The sequence below is a fragment of the Cricetulus griseus genome (genome assembly GCF_003668045.3).
Source record: "Cricetulus griseus strain 17A/GY chromosome 1 unlocalized genomic scaffold, alternate assembly CriGri-PICRH-1.0 chr1_0, whole genome shotgun sequence".
NCBI lineage: Eukaryota > Metazoa > Chordata > Mammalia > Rodentia > Cricetidae > Cricetulus > Cricetulus griseus.
Window position 1 is genome coordinate 255,681,241 of NW_023276806.1, and position 12,812 is coordinate 255,694,052.

Genomic DNA, 12,812 nt, shown 5'->3' on the forward strand with positions numbered 1-12,812 from the left:
CAGATGTAGCAGAATATTTTGGAAATACAGGAGGATGGATTCTAAGATGGAGTAATATCTGAGGATGGTCTCTGAATGTCATTTGCCAGTTGGGAAAGCATGTGAGGAGTGAGCGTAGCAGCTGTGATTGCTCCCCCTTCAGAGACTTGTTCTCAGGTCTGCTTAGAGCTGCCCTAGCAGGACGTCCTCTTCTCCTCCTCCCCTCTCTCCTGCTGCCGGCTCTCCTTTCCTTCCAGGGCTTTGTACATGCTGGACAACGCCACACTCATGCATACAAACACACTCCAGCCCTCATCTAAAGTTGTAAAGTCAGAGTGGGATGATTACTTACTTTTTTATGTACATTAGTGTTTTGCCACGGAACTGGAGTTACAGACAATTGTGAGCTGCCATGAGGGTGCTGTGAATTGAACTTGGGTCCTCTGGAAGAGCATTCAGTGCTCTTAACCACCGAGCCATCTCTCTATCCGCTAGTAGGTTCACTCTTATCCCCCACCCCACTGATTGTCTTTCTCATTCCAGATGGGCTTTCCTTCTAAGACAGACAGCCCCAGCTGTGAATATTCTCGATTTGATTTTGATAGTGATGAGGACTTCAATGCTTTCTTCAATTGTAAGTGCCTGAAAATTCCTTCCGGTACTCTCAGAAAGGCATCTACTGCTGTAATCATGGGTGTGACACATCTCTTAGGTTCCAGATTCCTACTGCAGAAGCATGCTGGCACCACATGTCAGCACTGTGTATTCTATGCTGTGTGTTGTGTTATTGTTTGTACTGTCATCCCCACATGTTGGCATGGTGTATTCTGTGCCCAGGAATTGTATTCATCCTTTCCACCACCATCCCATGTTGTACCTTTTAAGAAAGAAGGTTGTTCTCCCCAGCAGCCAGACCATCTTTCATCCTGTCTAGCCGCTCCTTTTACTTTCAGTAGAAATAGTAAACCAAGGTTAGTTTGCTGGTTACAGGATGGCAAGACATTTTCAGAGGTAATTTATTTTTTTATGTTTTCAGGATCATTAATTCAAGAACCGTCTAATGAGCCACTGTTGGATCTAGAACATGAGTGTGCAAACTAGTCCCCGAAGCTGAATAAATGAATAGCTGCTCTGTACTGTGCCAGGTGTTGATTTGTGTCTATTTTCTTGCCAGCCTCCCGAGCCCAGCAAGGAGAGGTGTTGAGATGTGTGTGTCGCTTGGATCCTAAGGCTAGCTTCCAGATGGCTGCAGAGTGGCTCAAGTACCAGCTGTTGGCTCCTATTGACACAGGACCTGTGAACTGTTAGTTTTGTGCCTTTTGTCTTTTATTGCTAAATGTACAATAGCTATGTACAATGTACAGCTAAAGCTGTACAAAACCTATACATAAGAGATAAGCCAGAGTTACATGTCAGAGCTGGATGTTAATACTGTTAAAAACCAGAGGAAAAGACAGATAATACTAAGTATGTGGCTTTTGTTTAGATTAGGATGAAGCCACCATGTCCCTATCAGCTTTGTCTTTGTTTTTCTCTTCTTTTTTTTTTTTTTTTTTAAGATTTTTATTTATTATGTATGCAGTCTTCTGCCTGCACTCCAGCAGAGGGCGCGAGATCTCATCCAAGCTGGTTCTTAGCCACCATGTGGTTTTCGGGAATTGAACTCAGGACCTCTGAAAGAACAGTCAGTGCTCTTAACCGCTGAGCCATCTCTCCAGCCCTGTTTTTCTCTTCTAATAGCATCAACAGTTGTTGGTTTTATTGTTTTCCTTCAGGGACATCATTAATCAAACTGCATGTCTAGTCCTAACTCTTGCTTCAACCAGGTGCCAATATATAGCGTTAGCACTAAATTCAGGAAGAACCTCTGGTTAGACATAGCAGGGTCAATTCAGGGACTTACTCATCAAGCCCTCAGAACCTGTGGTCAGTCTCACTTCACATCAAACTGAAATTCCTGCACCATGCAAGAGCTCCAGTTCAACTTGTGGCTAGTACATTTGCTTGGTGGGTAGGGTTAATCAAGCAGGAGAGGTGACATACAAGTACATGTCATGCCAGTATGATGGTCAGGAAGGGCACTGAAGGTGAGCTAACCTGACTATGTGAGGCAGCGCTATATGGAGGCTGACCTTCAACTATTTGTCTCTATTGGTGGCTTCTTCCTGGGTCCTCTGTTTTGGTGATATGTATGAACTTGGACCCAACCACATTTCTCTAGATGTAGTTCTGAGAATTGCTATGAGGCTACTGGATGTGAAGCAGCATTTTATAGCTTAAGTAATTTCCTTGTTGGACGAATTGTTCTTTTATTTTTTCTGTTGTTGGTATTGGGGTGTGTGTCTGCGAATGCTTACATATATGTGTTTTAAACAGAGTCTCTTTGTGTAACCTAGGCTTGCCTAGAACTCTGGGTAGCCTAAGCTGGTCTCAGACTCAACTGCTCTCATCCCTTACCCTCGGCACTGCTAAACCCCAAGGGATAGATGCACCCAGGACCTTGTACATTCATGCTAAGCAAGACCACTGCTTCTGAGCAACAGCCCAGCTTGTAATAATTCTTTATGACCTCAAATAGTTTAATTATTTGGTGTCTCCTAGATTGCCATCTAACAAGGGCAGCAATTAATAGTTTTCAAATGCTTTGTAACCCACATTTACTTACTTGCATGTTCTCAACAGACAGAGCCCATGGAAACAGGTGGGGGGAGCGTAGCCACCTTCTCAGTCCTCATAATTAGTGCTGTCAGATCTCCCTGCTCTTTTATTTTTAAAATGACCAGGCGGTCTTTGAGCCTCTGGTTGTGTCTTTGTGTTCTACCACACTGATAAGTGTTTGCATGTGTGTTTCAAAAGCGTGTTCTACAGGTGGAACTGGAGAGGGCGGCTACTGCACCATCTTCTCGTCATCATATGTGCAGTGGGAGGCCATGACTTTCTTTTTGGAAAGTGTGATCAACCAGATGTTTCGAACAATAGACAAAGAAGTAAGTCTATTGAATAATTTTTGATCTTGTGTCAACTGGTAGGTGGATGGGGAAATCTGTGACTATGCATCTTACAAAAGAGAAAACAGATTTAGAGAGGTTAAATACATACTCAAATTCAAATGCAATAAATGGTCAAGCTTCAGCATTTAGTGTCCATTGTGAGGTGATATGGTAAACCTGATTACCACAGGAGCCACATGGAGCTAGGACGGTGACAGAAATGTGATCATTTGAGGAGGTACTCTTCATAAGGCAGCTTTCTTGGTTATAGCAAATAAAGCTTAGTGTTTGTGCTGGGTGGCCATTGTCCTCCCCAGAATATTAATTGATAGATAGGCTTGTCTTGCTATAATTCTTGTCATCTGTTAGAACATTACCTTAGCTGTAACTGACTGGATAGCAGCATATGCTATATTGTCCATATTAATCAAAATTAAATCACTGGGAGTTTGGAAGTGATTGCCCTTTTAAATTGGATCTCAGGGTGACTAACGTCACCTGCTTTTCAATTAGAAATGAAGACACTCTTTTGGCCCATTATGTAGCAAAACCTACTGGAATTCTGCAGTTTTTTTACAGGTTAGGTTATACTTATTTATATGAATAAGTGTGTTGCAGGGTGGTGGTAGCACATGCCTTTAATCCCAGCACTTGGGAGGCAGGCGGATCTGTGAATTCAAGGCCAGCCTGGTCTACAGATTGAGTCCTGGACAGTCAGGGCTATTACACAGGGAAACCCTGTCTTCGGAATAAGTGTAGAACATCAAGAAAACCACTTATCAAACAAGGGAAAACAATCCTGCTATCTCCCTTTCTGTTTAAATCAAGACACCTCCAGTGGGCATATAAACGTGGGCCTGATCTTGCTTGGAAGCAGGAGATAGACTTCTCAGAGTTTGTCAATTTCTGTCCTAAGTATAAAAAGTGTTTGAGGACAGGTGCCTGTGGGTTGTGGCTGGATTTTATAGTGATAGACTTCTCCGAGTTTGTCAGTCTGTGTCGTAAGTACAAATGTGTTTGAGGACAGTTGCCTATGGGTGTGGCTGATTTTGTAATGGGCCCTTCATTTTCTTCTCACTATATTGCTGATGATTTAATCTTGGGCCTTGAATGTGACCTTTTGTTTGTTTTTGTTTTTCTGTTTGTTTTTCGACAGGGATTTTTCTGTGTAACAGCACTAGCTGTCCTGGAACTCATTCTGTAGACAAGGCTGGCCTTGAACTCACAGAGATCCTCCTGTCTCTGCCTCCTGAGTGCTGGGATCAAAGGTGTGCACCACCACTGCCTAGCACAATTTTTTAAATAAAGCACGACAGTGATTTAGACTTTAATGATTAAAAGCAGTATAAGCTGGACCTCATAGTACAGGTTTATAATCCCAGCGACATGGGAAGCTAAGGCCAGGTTGGACTAACTGAAACTGTCTAAGACCCAAAGTACAGGCAGTGAGGGGGAGAACTGAGGTTGAGCCCCTGATGGAGCATTGTCCTACTATACATGAGGCTCTGGCTGCGGTTCCCAGCAACACACAAAACTACTTGTGCATGCAGTGTGTCCAGTCACATGTGCTAACTGGTGTAAAGAAAATGCAGTGGTTGTGGTGGTCCTTGATTTGTGGCCCTATTGACTGCTTTCTCCTGTTTGTCATAGGAAGTCCCGATTCATGATGGGATAGAGCTGCTGCAGATGGTTTTGAACTTTGAGATGAAGGATCCCCTCATCCTGTCCTGTGTCCTCACCAATGTCTCAGCTCTCTTCCCATTTGTCACATACAAACCTGAGTTCCTGCCCCATGTCTTCTCTAAGGTAGAGCCCTGTCTTCTTTGTAAATTTTATTTTAAATCATGAGTCACCTTTTGTACTTGTTTGAAGTCTGTATTATAAACTGGTCAAGAGGCAGACATAGGTGTTCATTCATTCATTAGATAATTTACTCGGTACTTCCTGTGGATCAGGCACTGTGCTAGTACCTATCATTCAGACCATTGTGGGGAAGACGCATGAACAGGCATTGTACCTGCCTATGTGGTACGGCAACGAATACTCTTTGATGCTACGGAACAGAAAGGAGAGCTAAGGAAGGTTTCCAAGTGTGCATTGATTGTGAGAGGCAGGGACAGCATGGATAATTTTTCAAGTTTCTGGTTTAGTGATTCAGTTCATCTGAAGTTAATATTAAACATTAAAATTAAGACAGCTCTTAATATTAGTGATTGGAGTTTACATGTCTAAAGTTTATGGGGTGATGAGATAAAATTAAGGCATTATCCCAAGACTATGAGTGTAGGGTGTCTGGATGATGGTCAGGAACACTTGCTGTTCTCACAAGGGATGAGAGTTCAGTTCCCAGCACCCACATTGTTGCTCACAACCACCTGCTCACTTCAGCTCCAGAGAAACTTTACACTCTTGTATTGGTCTCAGGTACCACAGATGCATATGATGTGGGCAGAACACTTAGACATATAAATGAATAAATAAATGTAGAAGCCAGAGAAAAGGCACTAGTCATTTAGCTATGGGAAAGTCTGTAAGTATCAGCATCAGTGGAGAGTAGCACAGAGGATAAGAAACCTCAGCCTGCCCATGCTAGAATGGAGAGCAAGACAATGCTGTGCCCACACCAGCTGTAACAGAAGCTCACTGAGTTGGAGAAGCCCATGGGTTTCTTGAATTGCCCTTGGGCCAGTATACTTCTACTGTGAAGGCTAAGGAAACACCCTCCCTGCTTCAATGAAGGAGTAGAGGGGCAGTTAAAAATGGACTATGTCTATTCTTAATTGAAATAGAAAAGAGGCATGTCCTTGCCTGAGCCATAGGTGTTGACATAGACTGATCAGTCTGAGAATCCCCACTTTCTCCTTTATAAATGTTGCCAGGGGCTCTCTGGCCTCTCATAGGGTCCTCTGAGAACAGAACTTCTGAAGTCTTGTGACACCAATGGAAAGCTTCCCTCCACCTCCACTGCCACCAGATTGATGCCAAAAATTGAGAATTCATGTTCATTTAAAAACACAGGAGTGAACATTTCTTTTTTTCCTCCCCTCAGCTATTTTCATCTGTTACTTTTGAAACTGTTGGAGAAAGTAAGGTAACAACATTTTTTCTGTTTTATTTTGGGTTATTTTTTGCAGCAGGGTCTTCTTGTGCATCTGAGGCTGACCTTACACTCTGCCTTCTCACTCTGCCTCACATGCTAGGACTACAGGCATATGCTGTCATGCCCAGCGGAGAACTATTCATTAAACTCTCAGATTCTTATTCTTGTAATTTTAGCTATGAATACCTCAGACTCATTATTAATCTTGATTTTTATGTGTATGGAAGGGTTAGGAAAGCATATAGAGACACATGGTGTTTTTCTGGGGGCATCCTAGAACAAATCTGAACACACAGGTTCATAGAGACCATGACTGTCACTTCATTTTAACCTGAGATAGATATAGATTTTGAATCTGCTGTCATGTGGTTTTCAGCTACATTAATGAGTTTCATTGAATTATCTCTGCATTTGGGGAATGTCTCTCTAGGCTCCCAGGAGTCGTGCAGTGAGGAACGTGCGGAGACATGCTTGTTCCTCCATCAACAAGATGTGCCGGGACTACCCTGATCTTGTTCTGGTAAGCTGCTGGCCCCTGCTGTGTCACCAGAGTCCTTTGTGACTGCTGCTTTCTTCCTTTTAGCTAGAACAGTGTTCTCAACCTTCCTAATGCTCTGACCGTTTAATATACTTCCTCATGTTGTGGTGACCCCAACTATAAAATTATTTTCGTTATTACTTCATGACTGTGATTTTGCTACTGTTAGGAATCGTAATGTGAATATCTGATATGCAGGATATCTGTTAGGTGACCCCCAAAGGGGTTGTGACCCACAAGTGAGAACCACTGACCTCATGATACAGCTTAAAATTTGATGAACAGTTCTTTTCTGTGTGAGTTTATCTTTTCTGAGTTTATCCCTCTAAATGAACACCCTCTTACTCTGTGATGCTTTCAATTCCTATTGTACATGGTTGTCTGATTTTGAGAGGTGCCAGATACAGATTTCAGTAGTTTCTGTGAGGTTCTTTAAAAAGTTAACATTAGCCCACATAAAAAGATTACTGTAAAATTGCTTCTCTGAATACATAGTAGCTGTTTCTGTGTATAAGCAATAGATCCGACTTTTATGGAAGATACAGTAACACTGATGTAGAAAAGTGCCAGACTCAGCTGCCCTTGGCCTGTCTCCTTACTATTCAGACAGCGACAGACATGACAAAATTACATAGGCCTGATTCTCCCAGACTGTCTTGGTTTTTTCTGGCATCCTTGAGTGGCCATTTCCCTGAAAATCAGGCCTCTTTTCTTTGTGATACGCAGCCCAATTTTGACATGCTTTATAGCCATGTGAAACAACTCCTCTCGAATGAGCTACTCCTAACCCAGATGGAGAAGAGTGCCCTCATGGAAGCCCTGGTTCTCATTAGCAACCAGTTTAAGAATTACGAGCGACAGAAGCTATTCTTAGAAGAGCTGATGGCACCAATGGTCAACATCTGGCTTTCTGAAGAAATGTGCAGGTATAGGAGGTCTTGGGGAGCACTTGCACTTGGGTAGAACTGGTCTACTTCTAGCTGTGCGGGGGATACACCGCACTGTCAATGATACCTTGAACTCTCTGAACATTTAATCTCCTCTCTGAAAATGTCACCTTGCTCTATGGAGGTGAGGTAGGGAGGGGGTGGGCAAAGATGGCTAGCATAAAGAGTGTAAAGCTATATGATATTTGCAGTGTGGCCTCAACATCTTTGTAAAAATAATCAAGGTGGGGGGGCGGTTGGGGATTTAGCTCAATGGTAGAGTACTTGCCTCCAAAGCACAAGGCCCTGGGTTCAGTCCTCAGCTCCGGAAAAAAAAAGAATATAAACACTTATTATGTTGTAAAGACAATTATGTTGCCAGATGGTGGTGGCACACGCCTTTGGTCCCAGCACTCGGGAGGCAGAGGCAGGCAGATCTCTGTGAGTTCCAGACCAGCCTGGTCTACAGAAGAAAAGAAATAACCACAGTGGACCCTGGTACCTGTGTTTCCCACATAGTAGAGGACCTGTTTATTTTGTCAACTTCTTAATTTGTAAAATATATAGTGATATTTGGGAGTAGGAATGATGTTTGTAATCTAATAATCTGTTAGCTTTTTAATTTGGTTTCTTGAGACAGAGTCTCCTGTAACCCAGGCTGACCTTTTGGTAATCAAAGATCCCAGGAGGACCTTCAGCTCCTGATCCTCATTGTCCTCTTCCTCTCAAATGCTGGTGTTTCAAACCTGTGGTAGTCATGCTTAGTGGAGGAAGTTGTCCTTCCTTAAAGTCATGATACAGGGAAGCTAAGGTAGTGCATGCCTTTAGTTCCAGCAGAAGTCTCTGAGTTCGAGGCCTACCTTATCTACATAGTAAATGCCAGGCCAGCTAGACCCTGTCTCAGAGGAGAAAAAAAAAAAATCTGGGAGTCTCAAGATGTTAAAAGAGCACAAGGCTCAGGTTCATCCATTTCCAAGTGTTACATGGTGTCTCACAACAATCTGCACTTCCAGTCCCAAGGAATCCAGTGTCCTTTACTGACCTCTGCAGTACCAGAAACACTTGTGCACAGACATAGGTGCAAGCAAACACTCCAAAAATATATTTTTTAAAGATTTTATTTATTTATTATGCATACAATATTATCCATTTATATCTGCACACCAGAAGAGGGCACCAGATCTCATTATAGATGGTTGTGAGACACCATGTGGTTGCTGAGAATTGAACTCAGGACCTCTGGAAGAGCAGTCAGTGCTCTTAACCTCTGAGCCATCTCTCCAGCCCCCCAAAATATATTTTTTAAATGATGGTGTAGGTGCTGGAGGGATGGCTCAGTGGGTATGAGGCCTTAACTGCTTTTCCAGACGACCAGAGTTCAGCGCTAAAGACAGCGGGTTGACCTGTTCACAGCTGCCGTAACTAGCTCCAGGTGGCCAGTGGCCTCCACCTGCGCTCACATAAACATACCCACACATGTAACATGACCTAACTTTTCCTCCCCCTCCTTCAGAGTGCTCAAAGACATTGATGCCTTCATTGCCTATGTTGGAGCCGATCTGAAAGGCTGTGACCCAGCTGTGGAGGATCCATGTTGCGCAAACCGTGCTCGAGTAAGACTGCTAAGACTGCTGGGAATGGAAAGTTGCACTGGCCATGGGCGGGAGTTAGGTTGTTGCCATTTATCAAGTCTCTCAGATTTGTTTTGTCTGTACTGGTGAAGAGACCCAGGATTTCCTCCTGCCCTAAGCTTCTCCTTTCTTTTCTTCTTTAGTCTTGAATTCTTGAGTTAGTTCCCACAGCAGAGCAGATGGTCTTTTCTATGAAGTCATTATTTTGGCTTTAAGGATCCCTAAGTAGCTTGGAAGACTGGAGGTGTAATGAGGAAGTAGGTCAGAGCTTGGTTGCAGGGTGAGTTCTCCCTGCCATTGCTTTCTGGCATGTGAAGGCCTAAGGAATGTCCAGGCCTTGAAAACCTGAGGCTTTCCAGTGCAAGGGTACTCAGATACGCCACTGTGCTGAAAGCCACATGAACAGCCTGGCATGAGGGGTGGGGGTTATGATGCAAGCTCTGGAGTCCCAGATGGAGGGTCAAAGGTAAAAATGACAGTTTAAACATGTTGGTGGTAGAGCTCATCCAAGCCACCCTCTAGACCCCTTAATGAAAAGGAAGCCTCAGAGCTACCACTGGTCCTGAAAATGGCAGTGAGAAGACCCCTCTTGGACTGGACCATAACAAAAAGGATAGGAATCTTGCTGGGGTGGGAGACACAGAGGCTTCTTCCTCTCTCTGCCTCTGTCACTGTGCTGTCCCCATGAATATTGTCACAGTGCTTTGCCTCTTATTCCTTGCTATGTCTCTCATTCTTCTCTGTAGATAACCTTTTGTGTGCACAGCATTCTGGGGGTTTTGAGACGAACTAGCTGGCCTTCCGACATAGAAGAGGCCAGAGCAGGGGGGTTTTTGGTGGGTTACACACCCAGTGGAAATCCAATCTTCCGTAACCCCTGCACAGAGCAGGTCCTGAGACTTCTGGACAATTTGCTGGCCCTTGTAAGGTGAGTCAGAATGATTGTATTTATTTTAACCTATGAATCTCAGTGTCAACTTTTATGTCTGATCATCCTGGTGGTATGGGATTAGGTCCTGGTTCTTTTGAGAGGGGGGCTTTCTTTTTTAAAGACAGTTGCCCTCCCTGTATAAGGTGGACTCTTGGTTTTTCGAGACAGGCTTTCCTTGTGTAGCTTCCTTCGGAACCTGTCTTACAGTTGTCTCTTGTAGACCAGGCTGGACTCACAAAAGAAACCACTGCTTCTGCCTCCAAGTGCTGGGATTAATGGCTTGCGCCACCAACGCCTGGCCAAGTGCTGGGTTTAAAAGCATGTGCCACTACTGCCCAGCTAAGGTGTAGTTGATATATATATATATATATATATATATATATATATATATATATATATATATATATATATATATATATATATGGTTGGCAATAATCCCAGAATAGCATTTTCTAATCTCTGTTGTTATTTGTTTTGTGTTTTGAGACAGGGTTTCTCTGTGTAACAACCCTGGCTCTTCTAGAACTGGCTCTGCCTCCCAAGTGCTGGGATTAAGGTCATGTGCCACCACATATTCAAATGCAAGCTGTCCAGTCTAGGCTTGTTGGTTATGAGAAGTACACTTTTTGAGCTTTATAGAAGTAAAATTTGGGGAGCACTTATGACGCAGAAGCAGGCAGATCTCAGAGTTTGAGGCCAGCCTTGTCTACAAAGCAAGTTCTAGGACAAACTTCGAAGCTATACAGGGAAACCCTGTCTCGAAAAAACAAAAAAAAAAAAAAAAAAAAAAAAAAAAAAAAGCACTTCTTGGTATCTGATCTTTTGCTCAATAACATGGTGTGAGAGCCATCCAAGTTGCATCCAGTTTTAGCTGGGATATGTTTTTTCTCACTGCCTCCATGGTATTCTAATATGTAGCTATGTTGTGTCTTATTGGCTCTGATGGACTTTTGGATAGAGTTTTGATAATATACAGTGCTGTGCTTGCAATCTGGGAAAAGTCCTGATCTTTGAAATCTTGTTTGTTATACGCAACAGAGTAGAATTCCCAAATTGCAAGTTACCTATGTTTTCAGTTTTCATAGCTAGGACTCCTTTCAGGTGTGTACTGATTGTGCCCCCTGCAACTGTGTGCAGGGATGATGAAAAGTTTTTGTTTCTTTTTGTTGTTGTTGTTTCTTTGTAACAGTATCCTGCTGGCCCTTTTTGTGTGGGAGAGGGGTGCACTTATATGTACAAGTACATGCAGAAGTCAAAAACTAATGGCTGGATGTCTTTCCACATTACCTCTCTGCCTTATTCTTTGAGACAGTCTCCAACTTGAACCTAAACCTGGAAGTTTGGCAAGAATGGCTGATCAAAGAGCCCCTGGGATCTGCCTGTATCTGCTCACCTCAGTACCAGGATTATAGGCGTGTACTACCATGCCTGGTTTATACATGGGGTTTGTTTGGATCCAAGCTCAGGTCTTGGTGCTAGTATTGAAAGCACTTTACTCACCGACTCATTTCCCCAGACTCCTTTTACATTTTTTCTTTTATTGTTTTTTCGAGACAGGGTTTCTCTGTGTAGCTTTGGAGCCTATCCTGGCACTCGCTCTGGAGACCAGAGCTTTGAACTCACAGAGATCTGCCTGCCTCTGCCTCCGGAGTGCTGGGATTAAAGGCGTGCGCCACCAATGCCCGGCTTTTTTTTTTTTTTTTTTTCATCCTGTTTGGGGATAATCATTTCTATTCTTTGGGGTTTATATAACACAGGCTGGTCTCTAATTCACTGTGACCTTGAACTCTTGGTCCTCTTCCTCTACCTCCCAGGTGCTACCATACCCAGGTATAGTATATCACATACAGTCACATCACTTGAGACACTAAGGCAGCAGTCTCTTTGGGCATAAGACTTGTCCCAAAAAACAAAGCAGATAGACATGTTTTCACATGCCTTTAATACCAGCAGCGGCTTCAAAGCCAGCCTGGTCTACAAGTTCTAGGCCAGCCAAGACTGGGTACTGAGTTTTTTGTTTTTGTTTTTTTTCTTTTACAACTGAGAAAATTTTGTTCCAGAAAGCAAATTGAACAACACACGATTTTGTGTTTTCTGAGAGTCTTGCTATGTTGTCAAGTTGACCTTAAATTTATAATTTTCCTATCTTAGTGTTAGATTATTTTTCCTAGGGAGACATGATCAACTGTCAATGTTCACTCTAGATAGAGCAGAGAAACAGTTCCACCTATATCTGCATGGTGACTCATGAGTTTACTGGGTTCAGTTGGGAGCGTGGATGACTCAAAGGCAGCTTAAAAAGCAAAATGCCGGCCTAGCAGGCACCCCTGCAGCTTCTCGCACCACTCACTTCCACTGGAATGGCCTCTCCTGCCTGGAGAGTTGCATCATGGACCTTCTCATGAGCTTCCTGAGTTTTATGGGCCTTTCATAAGAGAGTTTCCACCCATATAAAATAGCTACTCGCTACTCACTCTCCTGAATTCAGACCCCAGAGTCCCCATGGTGAAATCAGAAGTTGGACGTGGCCCTGCACAACTGTACTCTCAGCTCTATTCCATAGGATGAGTGGGGCAGGATTGCTGCAAGGTCAAGGCAAGCTTGGGCTTGCATAATGAAATTCTGTCTCAATAACGCACTTGCACAAATACAGAATGAGCTCAAAGTCACCTGGGGATATTGCTCAGTAGTAGAGTGGTAAACGTGTGAGGCCTGCT

General features: G+C 43.3%; 1 protein-coding gene across 2 annotated transcripts in view; it reads left to right on the forward strand.

Moving 5' to 3' along the window:
- Xpo5 (exportin 5) overlaps positions 1-12,812 on the forward strand; it is a 42,726-nt gene that overhangs the window by 14,725 nt on the left and 15,189 nt on the right. Inside the window, exons 12-20 of one of the 2 annotated variants that reach the window (XM_027389220.2) lie at positions 523-613; positions 1,154-1,282; positions 2,848-2,966; positions 4,620-4,775; positions 6,019-6,060; positions 6,500-6,589; positions 7,334-7,533; positions 9,047-9,146; positions 9,911-10,092. In XM_027389220.2, the coding sequence (XP_027245021.1) occupies positions 523-613; positions 1,154-1,282; positions 2,848-2,966; positions 4,620-4,775; positions 6,019-6,060; positions 6,500-6,589; positions 7,334-7,533; positions 9,047-9,146; positions 9,911-10,092 (1,109 nt within the window). Of the gene's footprint in view, positions 1-522; positions 614-1,153; positions 1,283-2,835; positions 2,967-4,619; positions 4,776-6,018; positions 6,061-6,499; positions 6,590-7,333; positions 7,534-9,046; positions 9,147-9,910; positions 10,093-12,812 lie in introns of both variants that reach the window. The other variant, XM_027389219.2, reaches the window with a different exon arrangement.